Genomic DNA, 17,451 nt, shown 5'->3' on the forward strand with positions numbered 1-17,451 from the left:
TTTGACAATTGTTTGGGGGTCCCTTCCCCATTTTCCTTCCCGGCTGTTCCCCGCTGGTGTCAGCCTCTGCCGTTGTTGTTTTCCCACCACTCACGTGCTGGGAGGACTTGGGACGTGCCCACCAACACAGTAGAACTCCCTGGGATGCGTGGGGACAAAAACCAGGGCAGGGCAGCTCCCGTGGGGCCCCCCTAATGGGGTCCCCATCCCACTGCCCAGGGAGGCCGTGCCAGATCCGGCAGCAGCGCAGATCCCGGCCGAGCCGTGGGGCTGGGCCCTTCCTGCGGCAGGAACCTCCCGAGGAGCCGTTTCCTCGTCGGGCGGCAGCGGGTCCCCTCCGCCACCGTCCCTCCCCGCCCTCCGAGGGGAGGAAACGCGCCCCAGCACCCCGTGCTGCAGCCGCGGACGGGGCACCCACCCCGCTGCGGAGCCCGGCCCCGTCTCTCGTCGAGGCGGCGGCGGAAACCGGGCGAGTTGGGACCGGCCCGGCGCGGGCACGAGCGGCACCGCGGGCGCGCACCCGCCCCAGCGCCGGCCGCAGGTGAGAGCGGGGCTCGGGGGGTTCGGGGGCTTCGGGGGCTCAGCGACTTGGGACTCGGTGGCTTTGGGGTCTCGGGCATGGTGGCAAGGATGGTGGCGGTGACCCCAGGGCTGTTCCAGCAGGTTCGGGGGGGTTGCGGAGCGGCCGCGTCGGGCTGGAGCTCAGCCGAGACCCCGAGGGAGCTGAGCTAGGGGGGTCCTCAGCCCAGGAGGGCTTGGGCGCTGCCGTCACCCTCCCCTTGCCCTGTGTCCCGCAGGCGGAGGCGCGGGGAGGCCATGGAGGCGGCGGAACCGGCGGAGGAGGCGCTGGTGCTGGTGGAGTACGGCTTCGAGTACCGCGCCAAGGACGGCACCTTGGTCTCCATCAAACCCAACGAGCGCTATGTCCTGCTCAAACGCACCAACCCGCACTGGTGGCACGTCCGCAGGAGCGGGGACGCCCGGCCCTTCTACATCCCGGCCCAGTACGTCAAGGAGCTGCCGCCCATCGCCGCCCCAGCCCCACTTGACCCCCCGCCGTCGGGACAAGCTGCGACACAGCCGGCCACGCTTGTCCCTGAGCCCCGGCCAGCATACGAGTATCGGTTCATCGGCACCGCCGAGCCGGGGGAACCGGCAGGAGGGTGCCCGGTGCCCCGCAGGGACTCGGTGCTCCAGAGGGACTCGGTGCCCAGGAAGGACTCGGTGCTCCAGAGGGACTCGGTGCCCAGGAAGGACTCGGTTCCCAGGAAGAACTCGGTGCCCAGGAGAGACTCGGTTCCCAGGAAGAACTCGGTGCCCAGGAGAGACTCGGTTCCCAGGAAGAACTCGGTGCCCAGGAGGGACTCACCGCCATCACTCAGCTCTTTTCGGGTCCTCCCGGGGCTGACCCCACACCCCGCTGAGCCTGTGAGACCTTCGCACTCCCTGGATGACCTGGCGCGGGTGACACCAGCATCACGCAGTGCCACTGCTATGGGGGCACGCGGGGACCCCCCCGGACACGCTCGCCCGCTGGGGAAGAGCCGCTCCGAGACGCTCTGCGCCTCCGGCAAGGACAGGGACGTGGCCAGGAGGTGGCCGGGGGCCGGCCCCGCGGCTCAGGTACGGTGACATCCCCGCTGCTGTCCCCGAAAGCTGCGTTGGGAGGGGGGGGGGGGTGTTAGCGGGTAGGGGTGTGGAGGCTGGGCCCCTCGACTGATTCAGTGGCCGTGTTCCGCCACCATGACCCTGTGACCCCCAGAACACTGTGGTGACACCCCGGCACCGCAGCCACTGCTGGGACATCCCACGTCTCGCCACCGAGCTGACCCCATGGGACAAGCCTGTCGGTGACCCCACCATAGGGGTTGGCCAGAATTAACCATTTCGGGGGTGTGAGTGACCTCCCACGCAGGGACCCCCCCGCACACCCTTCACCCTCGGCCCCCCGGCCCGTGCCTCAGTTCCCCCACCCTCATGGGCACCCCCCGGCTCTCCCAGCGCCCCGCTCTGCAGAGCCCCGTGGTCCCTGGGGCAAGGGAGAGCGCTCGGTGTCACGCTTTGGAGTGTCCCCCTCAGGTTCCCGGAGCGTTCCGGGATGAGAGGAGGCACAAAGGGGTTAACAGGGAAGCGCGGCAGCTCCTCCCTGCCGGGGCGGGAGCCTAACCTGGGTGCAGCACCCATTGACCGAGGTGGGTGCTGGGTGCACCCCGGCACAGGCCAGCGCCCCGACACCCCAAACCCACGCTCACCCCACAGCAGTAAGTAGCAAAGGGCTCTGCCCAGCACCCCCTGGGCTGAACCTCCCTAGAGGGGGCACCCAAGGGTGGGGCTCCCCCCCCGGCCACCAACGGGGGCTGGGGTACACAGGGTGAGACGGTGACGGCAGAGGGGTGGGTCCCACGACCTTGTCCCCTCCTCACTTGTCCCTGAAGATCTCACTTTGGAGTAACCCCAGGCACCTGGAGCACCCCAAGCTTAGGTGTCCCCCACTTCAATCCAGGGGGGGATTGTGCCACCTAGGGGAGCTGCTGGAGGGAATGGGGTATTGGTGGTGGGGGGCGGTTTTACACCCCATTTTGAATGCCATTTTCACCCCATTTTACACCCCGTGCCCCCAGCTGTGCCTTTTGCACGCTCAATGCCAATGACTCCCCTCTGGGGGTGACCCAGCATAGTCCCCAACCCCAGTGCCACCACAGGAGCATTCCCCTTCCCTGCCCAAATCCAATCAGTGCCAAAACCATCCAGCATCGAGCAGGGCCAGGACCATGGTGACCTCAGTCCTGCCACCATCTGCACCCTCCACCCATGGCATGGGATGGGGTGGGATGGGATGATCCCTGTGTTGTGGGGAAGCAGCAGCCCCAGATCAGCTTCTGGTGGAGCAGTGTGACACCACTTTCGGGCCAGCCGAAATTTGGGGGAATAATCCCAGTGCAATTCCCACTCAGCATCATCCTGGAGCAATTCCTGCTCGGTTGGCCTTGGCTTTGCCGGAGGGGGTGACGAGTGGCAGGTTGTGGATGGTAGGTGGCAACAACCCCAAGAGAAGCCAGTTCCGCCCCGGGCGTCTCTTCCGCTCCCCGAGCCCCAGCAGGAAGCGTGGTGGGTGCAGGGCCCGGCTCAGGGCGCCAGCGGCGTCACCGGAGCCTCGCAGTGTCCCCACGGCTGTCCCCACCCTGGTGCTCCCAGTGCTGTCCCAGTGTCACCGCGATGGGTGACCAGGTGCCGGGGGGTCTGCAGCGGGCCCGGAGCAGGGCGTGGCAGCTGTTACACTTGGGGAAGGTAGGCAGCACCCAAGGGTGCACCCAGCCGGGGGACAGGGGGGTGTTTTGGGGCTGCCCCTCGCCAAGGTCCCCCTCGGGTTTCCCTGGGGGTTTATGGGCACCAATGGGTGCCACAATCCATCCCAAAGCAGGGTGGGGCACCCACTGGTGTGGCACCCAGCCCCCCCCGGCACTGAGAAACCCCCAGAGATGCACCCTTGGTGGAGAGAGAGATGCTGGGGGGACTCCATGCCAGGGATCTGCCATTGCCACCCCCATGTCCCTTGTCCCCAGGAGGAGGGCGGACCCCCTGCTGGCTTCTGGCCCTGCTCACCATGGTGCGGGGGTCGTGGGGTACTGGGGGGAGGATGAGGGGTGTCATTGAGCTGCTGTTCCACTCTGATCCAGCGTGTCCCCAAGGACCCACTGTCACCTCCCTCGGGTGGAGGCAGGGCTGGAGATGGGACCTTTGTCCCCGCAGCCATTAGTGAGAGATTCAGGCTGTAAAATCGAAGGGTGACAGGAGGCGGTTCCCCGCTGGCAGCACCCTCCTGGTCCCAGGGGACACATCCCCCTACCCCAAGCATCCGCACAGGTGGGAGTCAGCCAGGCTGGTGCTGGGCATGCTATTTTGGGATGTGGTGATGGGACTGTCTGGTTTGGCATCCGGCTTTGGGCGGGACGCCAGGGCTGTCTGTGGGTGCTGGAAGTGTCCCAGGGTGCAGGTGATGAGGGTGCTGGGGTGCAAGTGTGGGTGAGATGGGTGTGAGTTTTGGGGTGCTGTTGCTGGAGAGGTGGGAGCGGAGGCTGCGGGTGCAGGGGGTGAGCAGTTTGGAAGTGTTGGGACCGCAGATGTCACTGCAGAGTTTGTGGGTATTCATGATTTGAGTGCCAGTGATGTGGGTGCTGCACAGAGCAGGTGATGCAGGTACCAGTGGTGTGGGTGCCAATGATGCTGGTGCTGTGTGCAGGGGGTGCTGCAGGTACCAGTGATACAGGTGCTGCATGAGTGGGTAGCAGGCACACAGGTGTTGATGATGTGGGTGACATGGGTACCAGTGATGGAGGTGCTGATGTGGGTGCAGGTGATGCAGGTGCTGATGATGCAGTGACACAGGTACCAGTGGTGCAGGTGCTGCATGCAGTGGGTCGTGCAGGTGCCACTGACGTGGTGCTGGTTGTAAGGGTGCTGCCAGCAGCAGGTGACACCGGCAGCAGTGACACAGGTGCTGGCACTGGGGACCTCGATGTCCTTCCACGTGCTCATCCCTGTGTCCCTGGGTGCTCCCTGCCCCACTCTGGGTGCTGTGGGTGCCCCTCTCCACCTCCTGGCCTCCTACATCCCATCACTGGCACCTCCTGCCCCACAATTTCAGGGGCCTGGGCAGGGGTGTGACCCAGCAACCACGGCAGGATCCAGCTCCTCGGCGCCTCACCCATCGGCCACCCGGACACCACAGTGGGGACATCCCAGGAATGCCATCCCAGCTGCAGTAGTAACACAACCGTGTTCCCCCAGGCACACAAGGAGTCGGAGGAGACACCCGATCCCATCTACCTCAACATCCAGGAGCTGCGGAAAGAAGCGGCCGCCGCCAGCTCAGCCCCAGAGGAGCCTGGCGGCTCCGTGTTGGACTGGGAAACCCACACGGACACGGACAGTGGACATTTGTTTTACTATAACCCGGTGACGGGCGAGACCACGTGGGATTGTCCCTTTGGGCAGGCGGCCGACGGAGTGAGTCCCGCCGCCTCTCCCGCCTCCTCGCTCGCACACAGCCCGGAGCTTCCCGAGTGGAAACAGCACGTGGATGAAGGAAGCGGACAGACTTTTTTCTATAATTCGGTGACAGGTGAGACGTCGTGGGACCCCCCCACTGCGGGAGACACAGGCACCCCCCGGGAGATGCACCCTGGGGGGACGCGGTACGAGCCCATGGAGCAGAGGGTGAGCACCCGGCGAGGCGCGGGGACGGGCTTGGCGTGGGGGCAGAGACGGGGATGGGGATGAAAAAGGGATGGGATGGAAATGGAGACAGGGACTGGGACTGAGAAAGGTGTGGGAGATGCAATGGAGATGGAGATTGAGATGGAGATGGGAAAAGATGGAGACAGATGAAGACGGACATGGGTATGGATACAGGGGTGTAAGAAAGGATGAGAATGCAGATGGAAACAGGGATGGGATGGAAATGGAGGCAGAGCTGAAGATTGAGAAAGGATGGGATATGCAGTGGAGGTGAATATGGAAACAAAGATGGAGATGGATGTAGAAAGGGAGGAGCATGGAGATGGGGAAAGGGATGAAGTTGGAGATGGAAGACAGGGATGGGAATGAAGATGAAGGTACAGATGAAGATGGAGATGGGAATGGATACTGGGATTGAGATGGAGATGGAGACAGGAGTGGGAATGGAGATGGAGACAGGGATTGAGATGGAGATGGGAATGGAAACAGAGATGGGAATGGAGATAATGGAGATGGGGCAGCCCCCAACACAGGGATGCAGATCTCTTGGTTGGGCCAAGATCTTGAACTGTCTCTTCTCTCCAGCCACCCACTCCAGAAGCGGATTATCCTGACCTGTCTCCAGATGAGCTGGAGTGTTATCCTGAGGAGGACTATTCGCCTGTGGGCTCCTATGATCAGGGAGCCTCTCTCTGCCTGTCCCCGAGGCACCCTGAGGAGCTGGGCTCACCCCCGGGCTGGTACAGGCACAGCCACCCTGAAGGAATCATATTCTACCCCGAGCACTTCAGCCCTGACACGGTACGGGATAGGGATGGGAATAGAGATTGGGATAGGGTTGAGGATGGGGATGGGGACAGGGAAAAGGACTGGGAGTGGAAGATGAACACAGGGATATGACGTGGGATGGGGACAGGGATGGATTATGGATAAGGACAGGGTCAGCAGTGGGGATGGGGTCACGATCAGGGATGAAGATGCAGACAGAGGTGACTGCCAGGGATAAACATCCTCACAAGCCCACGGAGCAGGGGTTACAGGGGCTCTGGAGTGCCGTGGGTGCACAGCACAGCCCCCTCCTGGCAGGGGCACCTTGGGCATCACCTGACCCCTCCCTGCCCAGGTGCCATTGGGCAGCCGCCATGAGCGGGCCAGCAGCGGCTCCAGCCAGGACAGCGGGCTCTTCGCCTGGCACGGCACCGTGTCACCAGCACCGGGCAGCAAGGAGGAGAAGGTGAGCACCAGGGAGGGGCACCCAGCCTGCCCCCACCCCAGCACCAGGGAGAGCAAGGGGCAAATTTGACATCCCCTCCTTTACTTTCCAGTTTAAATGCCTTGAAAAAGCCGGGGTGCTCAACCGGACCAAGACGTTGGACCGAGGGAAGCGGCTCCGGTAAGAACATCCCGGTGTCCCCTGCCACTGGAGACAGGAGTCCAGCAGGGGGAAGGAGTTGTGCTATCCCACTATGTGACCCCTGCTCTCCTTCCCAGGAAGAACTGGAGCTCCTCCTGGACAGTGCTGGAAGGGGGAATCCTCACCTTCTTCAAGGACTCCAAGCACTCAGCTGCCAGTGCCTTGGTAAGAGCCCAAATGGCCTTTGGCCAGGGCAGCTCCCATGGGATGGAACCAGTGTCCATGGGAAAGGCCAGCACCTATGGGACAGGGCCAGCACCCGTGGGACTGGATGAGGACTCAGAGGGTGCAGCCAACGCATGTAGGATGGGGGCAGCACCCACAGGGAACACGGCGCTGGCCTCACCTCTGGGGTGGGGGTTCAGGGCTCTGTCTAGGGGGTGCAGAGGCTCTTGGGGAAGGGGGACCATGGCCCGCACCCACAGAATGGGGCCAGCATCTGCAGGATAGGACCAGCATCTGTAGGACAGGACAAGGATCCAGAGCATGGGGTTGAAGCTGCAGGGTGGGACCCATAGGATGAGGCCAACATCCAGGGGGCAGGGCCAGCACCCACAAAACAGGACCCCAGGCACTGTGGGGGGGAATCAGCACTTGAAGGATGGGACCAGGACCCACAGACCAGGGCAGGTGCCCTGCACGGGGACCCCAGCACTGGGACATGTCCACTCACCCCCCCAGCACACACACACACACACACTCCCTGCAGAGGTGCCAGTGTGGGAGCACCCGGAGCTGGTGGGAGCCAGCTCCAGGAGGAAGCAGAGCCATCCCCAGTCCCCCCAGGGTCCAGTCCCCCCCCGCAGTGCCCAGCGCCTGCCACCGGATGCAGAAGTTGCCGTGGGTCTTGCAACACCCTGTGGTGACAGCGGGCAGGGGGGTGAAGACGGAACCCACAGGTCTGGCCAGTGCAGGCCTCCCCTCAGAGGTTCAGGGCTCTGTCTGGGGGTGCAGAGGCTCTTGGGGCAGGGGGACTGTGGCCAAAGCACCCCGAAACCCAGGGCGTAGGGAGAAGCAGTGGGTCTGATGCTCTCCCACTGCAAAATTCCCCTCTTTGGGGGCAGCTACCCTCTCCCTTCCCGCAGTGACACTGAGGGGGACCCCAAAGCTGGAGCCCACCAGGGTCCCTGGGGAGGGCTGGAAATCTCCCTTGAGGTGATGGCAGTCCTTGGACCTGGGTGTCCCCAAGCTGGTGGCCATGACCCTCACCCGACCACAGCAGTCCCATGTCCTAGTCTTGCAGGGACCATAGGAGGGGACAGAGGGGTCCCATAGAGGACATCTAGCAACCTTGACTTCTGGAGGAGGGCAGCCCACGCCCCCAGCAGGATCCTGGTGTCCCTGTCCCCTCTGGGCAGGTGCCACCCTCATCCCCTTGTCCCCACAGAGGCATCCCAGCACCCTGACCACCCCCGAGCACACGGTGGAGCTGCGTGGGGCCACCCTCACCTGGGCCGGCAGGGACAAGTCCAGCAAGAAGAATGTCCTGGAGGTGAGCAGGTGACAGCATGAGGGACACTGGTCACACCCCAGGGTCCACACGTGGTCCACAGGGCAATGCCACACCTGCCCAGTTCATCCCAGCAGTGGTGCAGGGGATGGAAGTGGGGACACTGGGGTGTGCCAGGGTGGGACAGAGTACAGGGACACTGCACTGCCGGTCACTGTCCCATTCTGATGGGCACGGAGAGGTCAAAGTGACATCCTGCCTCCCAGAGGGGCTTTGCACAGGGAGGAGCCGCTCCAGCTCCCCGGCAAACAGCACCGGCTGCTGTCATCGGAGTTGGCGCCAGGCTCAACCACATCCTGGCTCCCAAATCCGAGTGGTTGCGGCAGCCCCGTGCCCTTTCCCTGACCCTTGCCTGTTGCTCCGGCAGCTGAGGACGCGGGAGGGTTCGGAATTCCTCATCCAGCATGACTCGGAACAGATCATCACCGCCTGGCACAGGGCCATCGCCGACAGCATCGGCCGGAGGGTGAGGAGGGTCCCCCGCCCCGCGGCCACCCTGGGGCCGGGCCCCGGCGTCTCACGATGCCCCTTCCTTAGGGCTCCGACATCCCCGGAGAGGAGGAGGCCGAAATTCCGGCTGAATTCGGCTCCCGGGAGAAGCTTGGGGGCGGCGAGGAGAGGAGGGCAGGTGAGCTCCGGCGCCCAGGATGGACTTGGGGGCCCCGGCAAAACCACCCACCCTGTGGGTCCGCCGGGGTGGGACAAGCCGGGACCCCCCGGTCAGACACCCGGGACGGTGCTGACGTGTGCCATGTCCCCGCCAGCGGCCGGGCAGGTGACGGGCAGTGCCGAGAGTGACACCAGCAGAGTCCGGAACAAACTCCGCAAGTTCCTGCAGAGGCGGCCGACGCTGCAGTCCCTGCGGGAGAGGGGCTACATCAAAGGTGGGGGTGGGGGGTGGGATCGGGGCTGCCGGGACGGGGCTGGATGCGTGCTGGGATGAGGGTAAATCCAGAGTGGACGCTGACGTGGGGTGTCAGGGCCCATCAGGAGTGGGTGCTGGAATGGGCCTGAGTCCCTCGGGATGTCTCCAGGCTGGAGGGTGGGTGGGGACAGGCAGGGATGGAGCTGGGACACCAGGTTGAGTGACCAAGCCCAACCCGGTGAGACACTCCTATAGGAACAAGACCCTCTGTCCCTAACCGTGTCCCCCACTAGCCGCCCTCCTGCTGTCCCCTGGCCATGCTCAAGTCCCCGCTGTGTTCCTAGACCAGGTTTTTGGCTGCTCGCTGCTGGCGCTGTGTGAACGGGAGCAGGGCACGGTGCCACACTTCGTCCTGCAGTGCATCTGGACCGTGGAGAGGAGAGGTACTGCCCCGGGGACAGGGACAGCCTACATGGGAAGTTGGGTTTTCTTTGGAAGCTGGCTGCTGTGGGCACCAACACAGCTGTACCAGTCTCTGCCACCATGTGCCAGCTGGCTGTGGGCATCCTCTGAGGGACAGCAGGAACACTGGAGTGTCCTCAAGAGTGCCTAATGTCCCATCCCAGGGTGGATTGTTTAACGGGGAGCTTTCCACCATCTCCATCTACCTAGGTCTGGATATTGATGGGCTGTACCGCGTCAGTGGCAACCTGGCCACCATCCAGAAACTGCGCTACAAGGTTGAGCACGGTATGGTCACCCGTGGTGACAGTGGGGTATAACCCCCCTTCAGGGGCAGGAGGACAGGGCTGGAGTTTGGGAGGGGGCAGCCGGGGACCCCCACCCATCCCTGGGGCTCTGGACACACGTGAGATGCTGCCCCACCTCCAGAAGAGCAGCTGGACCTGGATGACGGGCGCTGGGAGGACATCCACGTTGTCACCGGGGCGCTGAAACTCTTCTTGCGGGAGCTGCCGGAGCCGCTCATCCCCTTCAGCCACTTCGACAAGTTCATCGCTGCCATCAGTGAGGGACAGGGACAGGGGGTGGGGTGGGGTGGGATGGGATGGGGAAAGGATGGGATGGAGTGGGATGGGATGGCGTGGCGCGTGGTGTGGCACGGGATGGGATGAGATGGGGATGGGAAGGGATGGGATGAGGTTAGCTATGGGATGGGGACAAGGATGGGGTTGGAATGGGGTGGGATGGATACCAGGATGGCGACTGGGATGCGATGGGATGGAGATGGGATGGGGAGTGGTATAAGGATGGGGTTGAGGACAGGAATGAGATAGGGATGGGAATGGAGACAGGATTTGGGAGGGGGGTGGTATAAGGATGGGGTTGAGGACAGGAATGAGATAGGGATGGGAATGGAGACAGGATTTGGGACGGGGGTGGTGATGGAGATGGGATGAGAGTGGGGATTAGGATGGGGACAAGGATGGGAATGGAGGTGGGGACAGGGATGCTGTGACTGCTGGAGCTAGCACCCCACCGTGCCCTCCCTCTCTGGCAGAGATCCAGGACCTGTCCCTGCGGGGCCGCTGCATCCGGGACCTGGTGCAGTCCCTGCCACCCGCCCACCATGACACCATGAAGGTCCTTTTCCGCCACCTCTGCAGGTGACACCCCCTTGTTCCCCCAAACCCAGCCAGGTGCAGGAAGGCAGAACACAACTCTGGGGACAGGCCCCGGGGTCAGGGCCATGCCAGTGACACATCCCCTGTCCCTGCAGGGTGGTGGAGCACAAGGAGGAGAACCGCATGTCGGTGCAGAGCGTCGCCATCGTCTTTGGCCCCACCCTGCTGCGGCCAGCCAGCGAGGAGGGCAACATGGCCATGCACATGGTCTTTCAGAACCAGGTGGTGGAGCACATCCTCAACCACTACGGATACATCTTCCCAGACGGATAAACCCTGAGAACACACGTGGGGACAATCCCGGCAGCGGGGACTTGTTGCAGCAGTGTCTCCAGGAAGGACTTGGCTCCGTGTCACCTCAGTGGTGGCTCCATGAAGGGCAGCGTGGTGACCCGGCTCAAGGGAGGGACACCCGGTGGATCCTCCTTGGCCGCCCTGTCCCACCAGGGCTGGATCCGGGGGGTCGAGCCCCAGGAGGTGTGTGGGGCTCGATGGGGTCCATGTGGTCGGTGGAGCCCTGCAGTGCCCAGCTGGCTGAGCTGGCATTCCCAGGGTGCCAGCAGGGAGTGTCCCGGCAGGCGGGGCCTGCTGGACGGTGGCACCGGCGGGCGGGCAGGGAGAGGCCGGGCAGTGCCGTGGCTGGAGCCCCCCACCCCGTTCCCAAATAAAGAGCTCGTTCAGACACAAGGGTGAGGTGTTGCTGGCAGGATATGGGGACATCCCAGGGACATGGGTGGCACAGCAGGGGCTCAGTGCTCCTTGGCTCCTGGTGACCCGTGGGGACACCACATGGCCTTTGTACCCCATGAGGATGAGGGGATCTGAGACTGCAGGACACAGCAGTGACCTGGGACACCATTCCTGGGTGGCATCACCAAATACTGTGTCACCACAAATGTTACCAGAGACAATGGGACGTGATGAGAGCCACATGGTCATGGGACATGAGTTCCCATCACCCAGAGCCACCTCCTGGGGTGGGAGCACTTGGGGTCATGATGGTGATGGGCTGGGACACAACCAGGACTGGATGGGATGCAAAAAGGATGGCAAGGGACATGACTGAAGTGCTTTGGGACACAATGGGGACAATGAAGGGCATGGCAGGGACACTAGGAGGAGGTGTGGGGACATGGGACTGGCTTTGGAATGCAGCAAGGACAGCACATGGCAGCGGTTTGGGACACAGGGATGGCTGGGGTACAGAGGGGACACTCGGTGGTGCAGCAAGGGCACTTGGGGTGTGGTGGGGATGTAATGGGGCCAAGCTGGGTTGCAGTGGAGATATTTTGGGACAAGACAGAGACACTTCAGGGTGCAGTGGGGTCATTTTGGGGCACAAGGATTTTCAGGACACAAAGGAAAACTCCGGGAGTGCAGGGATGGTGGTTTGGGACACAATGGGGACAATTTGGGAGTCAACTGGGACACAATGGGACACAACTGGGGACAGGAAATGGACAGTTTGGAATGCAGGGAGGAAATTTGGGGGCACAAGGGGATTCCTGGGGGACAAGACAATGCTTCGAGGGTGCAGCAGGGACACTTTGGGACAGAACAGAGCCACTGTGGCATGCACTTGGGGCCACTTTGGAGCACAAGGAGGTGCTTTGTGACAAGAGGGGATTCTTCAGGAGTGCAGTGGGAGTGCTTTGGGACATTTTGGGACACTTTTGGATGCATGGGACGCACTTTAAGAACTTTGGGAGGCGCAGGGGACCCTCGGGGCGCTGCGGGGCGGGAGGAGGGCGGTGCCGGGGGCAGAGCCCGGCCGATCCCCGCTCCCTCTCTGCTCCCTCCCCGCTCCCAGCCCGCTCCCACCCCGCTCCCGGCCCCGCTCCGCGCCCCCCGCCCGGCTCCATCTTGTTCGCGGCCGCCGCGGAGCCGCTCCAGGTGCGGGGGGGCCGGGAGGGATCGGGGGGATCCGGGAGGGTCGCCGGGATCCGCCGAGGCAGCTGGGAGGGGATCTCCCGCCCGGGACCCCCCCAGCCATCCCCCAACCCTCTCGGGATCCCAGGCGCTGTAGGGGACCCCTGGGAGCGATCCCACCCATAGAGCCGTGCCGGGAGCCCCCAGAGACCCCCACCCCCATCTCGGGACCCCCGGAGCGACCCCCAGGGCCAGGCGGGACCCCATCAGTCCCGTGCCCCCCCCCCCCGGCAACCGGGGCTGTGCGGGACCGGGAACCTCCAGCAGAGACCCCCCCAGATCCCCCCAGACAAACACCCCCGGGTGCCCCCTCCAGCGGCGACCCCCCCACACGCACCCTGCAGACACTCACAGGGTCCCCTGGGCCCACTAAAGAGCAAAGCCCCCTCCACCATTCTCACAGGACACACTCCGCAGCTCATCTTCCCTCACAGAGCTTCACGGGACCCCCAGCAGCTCCCACCCCCCCCCAGACCCTCACCGGGACTCTCTGGACACCCCCCCCCCCCAGCAGCAGCCCCCCTCCCATATCCTCACAGTGCCCTCCCAGCAGCAACCCCCCACTCCCAGGACCCCCCCAAACCCCCCAGCAGTGTCCTCCCCCCCGTGCCAGAACCCCCCAAACCCCCCAGCAGTGTCCTCCCCCCCGTGCCAGAACCCCCCAAACCCCCCAGCAGTGTCCCCCCCGTGCCAGAACCCCCCAAACCCCCCAGCAGTGTCCCCCCCGTGCCAGAACCCCCCAAACCCCCCAGCAGTGTCCCCCCCGTGCCAGAACCCCCCAAACCCCCCAGCAGTGTCCCCCCCGTGCCAGAACCCCCCAAACCCCCCAGCAGTGTCCCCCCTCTCCCAGTGCCTCCCCAGAGTGCCCCGTCCCCCTTGGTGCCAGGTGCCACCTTCCCTGGTGCTGCACAGGCACGGTGCCACCCCAGCCCAGGCGGGGCAGGGACAGCCCCTGAGGCCGGGGGCAGCGCTGGGGACACTTTGGGGGGCCTGGGGACACCCCCGGGGCTGTGGCCTCCCCCAGGACCAGGCACCAGGGGGTTACAGCAAAAGCAGCTTTGGCAGCCAAAATCCCTCTTAAGGCTTTAATCGCAGTGAGAAAGTGGCTGAGGGGGGGCGGCGGGGGGCACCTTGTCCCCCCCTCACTGTCCCCAGCCTTGTGGGGTTGCAGGCACAAGTGCAGCCGGGCTGGAAATTTAAGCCAAATCCCTAAACCTGGCTTAAAATTCAATGGGATTTATGGGAGGGAAAGAAAAAAAAAATAAAAGGGTGGGGGGAGGAGGGGAGCAGTGGGGCTGGAGGGTTTCGGGGGCCCATCCTGCACCCCCCCTTAGTGGGGGGCCCGGGTGTGAGTCAGGGGGCGAAGGTCGGCGCCGGCCGTGTTTGCACACCCGGCACGGAAGTGGCACCGTCCCCGCGTGTCCCCGTGTCCCGCCCGGCGGTGCCTCCCGGCTGCAGCAGGTACAGAGGGCAGGGATGGAGTCCCCGGCCCGCGGCGTGGCCACGGGGGGGTCCCCCCGCAGGGTGGGAACCCGACAGGAACCCGCAGTCCGTCCGTGTGGGGACATGGGGTCCCCGGGGTGTGGTACGGCCCGTGGCCTGCCGTCCATGGGGACAGGGACACACAGGCTCTGCTACTGCAGCAGGGGTGGCTCAGGGGTCCCCATGGCCCAGCTAGGACCAGATTTGGGGGATCCCCATGGAAAGGGGCCTCTGGAGGCCCACGTGACGCCATAGGAATCAGAACTGGGGGTGTCTCCTGAGGGACCAGGCTCTGGGAGCCCCCATGGCCCTGTAGGGAAAGGCCCTGGGTGTCCCCATGGCCCCCTAGGGAAAGGCTCTGGGGGTCCCCGTGTCCCCATCGGGACAGGGCTGTGGGTGGGAGTCCCCAGAAGGACACACTCTGGGGGTGCCCACACCCTGCTGTGGCCCAGGCCTCGCTCTCCTGACCCCGGCCCCTGTCCCCATGGCCATGGTGATGGGATGAGGGCAGCCCCCCAAATCCTGCTGCACCCTACACCCAGAGTCACCACATCCCCCAGGTGACATTGCCTCTAGAAGGACCCCGGGGACAGGGATCCATCTGGGGGTGACACCAGGTCCTGGGCGGGCGTTTCTGGGGTGCGGGGATGGAGAGGAGAACATCTGTGGGGTTCCAAGCCCCCGGTCCCCCTGTCACTGCAGCCCCCAGCGTGCTGTGATGGCACCGGACGCCTGAGCCCCTCCGGCAGGGACCAGCCATGGAGACGGTTGTCATCGTGGCCATCGGGGTGCTGGCCACCATCTTCCTGGCATCCTTCGTGGCGCTGGTGGTGGTGTGCAGGCAGCGCTACTGTCACCCCAAGGACCTGCGCCACCACTACGACACCAAGTGAGTGACCCCATGGGGGTGGCAGCGCCCCTGTCCCCACCAGGGAGGGACCCCCACCCCCATGGGCTGGGGACAGTGCTGGGGACATGTCCAGCATCATCAAGGAGACAATGAAGGGGACGTGTCCACGGTCATCTGGGGGGTACAAAGATGGGGACACACCCACCATCATCAGGGAGAGGGACAGGGATGGGGACACATCTGCTGTCATCAAAGGGACAGAGCTGGGGACATGTCCAGCTGTGTCCAGGGATGGGGACACATCCACTGTGATCAAGGGGATGATGCAGGGGACATGTCCAGCATCATCGGAGGGAAGATGTTTGGGACACATCCACATCACCACGGGGACAAAGGTGGGAACACGTCCACCAGCATCAGGGCCACTGGGGCTGTGGGGCAGCCCGAGGAGGTGGCCCTTGGTGGGATGTCCCCCATGTCTCTGTCAGACCCATTGTGGACCTGATGGGGACCACGGAGACGCCGTCAGAGCCCTCGGAGCTGGAGCTGGATGACGTGGTCATCACCAACCCCCACATCGAGGCCATCCTGGAGAACGAGGACTGGGTTGAGGACGCCTCGTGAGTGTCCCCTGTGTCCCCCCACTGCTGGGGACCCCTGTGCAGTGCCAGCCCCCCATCATCAGATGCAGGACACAGATTTGGAGGTCATCAAGCCATGGGGACAGTCCTCAAGATGGTCTTGGGGTGGGAATATCCCAAGATATCCCCACAGCTCAGGGGGACGTGGGGTGGGGGCTGGCGGGAGAGGGGGGACACATGGGGGACAAAGACAGAGCAGGGGGACACAGGCGGATTCACACCTTCCTCCCTCTCCACAGGGGTCTGGTGTCCCACTGCATCGCCATCCTGAAGGTGAGTCAGGGCATGGCACTAGTGGCAGTGGTGACACTGGTGGCAGTGGTGACACTGGTGGCAATGCTGGTACCAGTGGCACTAGTGGCATTGGTGTCAATGGTGGGCAGCACTTGCGGAAATGGCAGTGGTGACATTGTTGGTATTGGTGGCACTAGTGCTGATGGTAGGTGGCACTTGTGGCACTGGTGGTGATGGTGGCACTGAGTGCCCACCACTGTCCCCCAGATCTGTCACACGCTGACGGAGAAGTTGGTGGCCATGACCATGGGCTCGGGTGCACGTGTGAAATCCCCGGCCAGCCTGGGGGACATCATCGTGGTGGCCAAGCGCATCAGCCCCAGGTGACGGGATGTCTGGAGGGTCCCAGGGACTGGGGGGGAAAACTCCAGGGCTCTGGAGGGTCCCCAGAGATTTGGACCAGGGGAGGTCAGGAGGGGTCATGGGGGTTCTGGGGATAGCTCGGAGCTTGGGGGGGGCGGGTCCTGAAGCACTGGGGTGACCCTGGGGACTCTGGAGGGAAGCCTGGGGACTTTCGGGGTGTCATTTTGGGACTCCAGGGTAATTTGGGGACTCCGGGAGGTGTCCTGGGGCTTAGGAGTGGGTCCCAGGGCTCCAAGAGGGCTCTTGAGGCCTGGGGTGGGTATGCTGGAGGCGTTGCCACAGTGTCCCCGGGGGTTAACGGTGTCCCCACTGCAGGGTGGACGATGTGGTGAGATCCATGTACCCCCCGCTGGACCCCAAACTGCTGGATGCAAGGTGACTCGTGGGTGGGGGGATACCTGCGGGTGGGGACACCCCCCTATCCCATTCCACACCTCTGGGGACACCCCTGGGTGACCCAGCAGGACGGGGCGGCCCCTTGGGTGTGAGCGAATATCCCAGGTTGGGAGGTTGGGGATCCCCAGGGATCACCCAGTCCCACCCCTGGCCCTGCACAGACCCCCCAACAACCCACCCTGGGCATCCCTGGCAGCGCTGTCCAAACGCTCCTGGAGCTCTGGCAGCCTCGGGGCTGGGACCATTCCCTGGGGAGCCTGGGCAGTGCCCAGCACCCTCTGGGGGAAGAACCTTCCCCTGATCTCCATCGCCACCCCGCTGTGACAGGCCATTCCCTGGCTCCTGTCCCTGGTCACCACAGGCAGGCAAACCCGGGGCCGTGCTGCTGCTGAGGGAAGCCACCACGGGGCAGGGGAGGGTGACAAGGAGGTGGCGGGGCGGTGACAGCCGCGTGTCCCCGCAGGGCCGCGGCGCTGCTGCTGTCGGTCAGTCACCTGGTGCTGGTGACCCGCAGCGCCTGTCGCCAGCCGGCCGCCCGCCACTGGGTGGAGCGGTCCCTGGCGGCCGCCGAGGAGCACATGGCCGTGCTGCGCCAGGCCGCCATGGCCACCGAGCCCGAGCGGCCCCCGGGCCCCGCCGAGCCCCCCCGCCAGGAGCAGTCGGCCATCTGACCCCAATAAAGGCCCCCAGGGCCCCCCCGACCCTGGCACCGGCGGCTCTGGGATGGGCTGGTGATGTGGTGTCTGCGTGGAGAGGGGATGGGGAGGGGTCTGCCGGGGGGTTGAAGGGGAGGCGGGGGGTCTAGGGAGTGAGAGGGGGGCTTGGG

General features: G+C 64.4%; 2 protein-coding genes across 3 annotated transcripts; both read left to right on the forward strand.

Annotated features, from left to right (window-relative positions):
* Positions 1-194: 194 nt before the first annotated feature.
* Positions 195-11,347, forward strand: ARHGAP27 (Rho GTPase activating protein 27). Its single transcript, XM_066204925.1, has 16 exons — positions 195-541; positions 798-1,623; positions 4,789-5,217; positions 5,824-6,039; positions 6,362-6,472; positions 6,564-6,631; positions 6,730-6,817; positions 8,040-8,144; positions 8,530-8,628; positions 8,700-8,790; positions 8,927-9,046; positions 9,372-9,470; positions 9,700-9,777; positions 9,919-10,053; positions 10,547-10,652; positions 10,766-11,347. Exons 1-16 carry the CDS (start codon positions 195-197, stop codon positions 10,941-10,943), a joined length of 3,096 nt encoding a protein of 1,031 aa, XP_066061022.1. The 3' UTR covers positions 10,944-11,347.
* A 1,143-nt stretch (positions 11,348-12,490) lies between these two features.
* On the forward strand, positions 12,491-17,361 carry TMEM98 (transmembrane protein 98). 2 transcript variants are annotated; one of them, XM_066205072.1, is made up of 7 exons: positions 12,491-12,563; positions 14,784-14,970; positions 15,420-15,551; positions 15,812-15,845; positions 16,074-16,189; positions 16,545-16,604; positions 17,089-17,361. In XM_066205072.1, the coding sequence occupies exons 2-7, from the start codon at positions 14,840-14,842 to the stop codon at positions 17,294-17,296; spliced, it is 681 nt and encodes a 226-aa protein (XP_066061169.1). In that variant the 5' UTR covers positions 12,491-12,563; positions 14,784-14,839; the 3' UTR covers positions 17,297-17,361. The 2 variants fall into 2 exon arrangements, with proteins under 2 accessions (XP_066061169.1, XP_066061170.1); XM_066205073.1 differs by lacking the exon at positions 12,491-12,563 and adding an exon at positions 14,011-14,060.
* The last annotated feature ends 90 nt before the right edge of the window (positions 17,362-17,451 follow it).

Source organism: Chamaea fasciata, unplaced genomic scaffold, assembly GCF_029207755.1.
Source record: "Chamaea fasciata isolate MVZ Bird 193981 ecotype frontalis unplaced genomic scaffold, bChaFas1.0.hap1 SCAF_27, whole genome shotgun sequence".
Taxonomy (NCBI): Eukaryota; Metazoa; Chordata; class Aves; order Passeriformes; family Sylviidae; genus Chamaea; species Chamaea fasciata.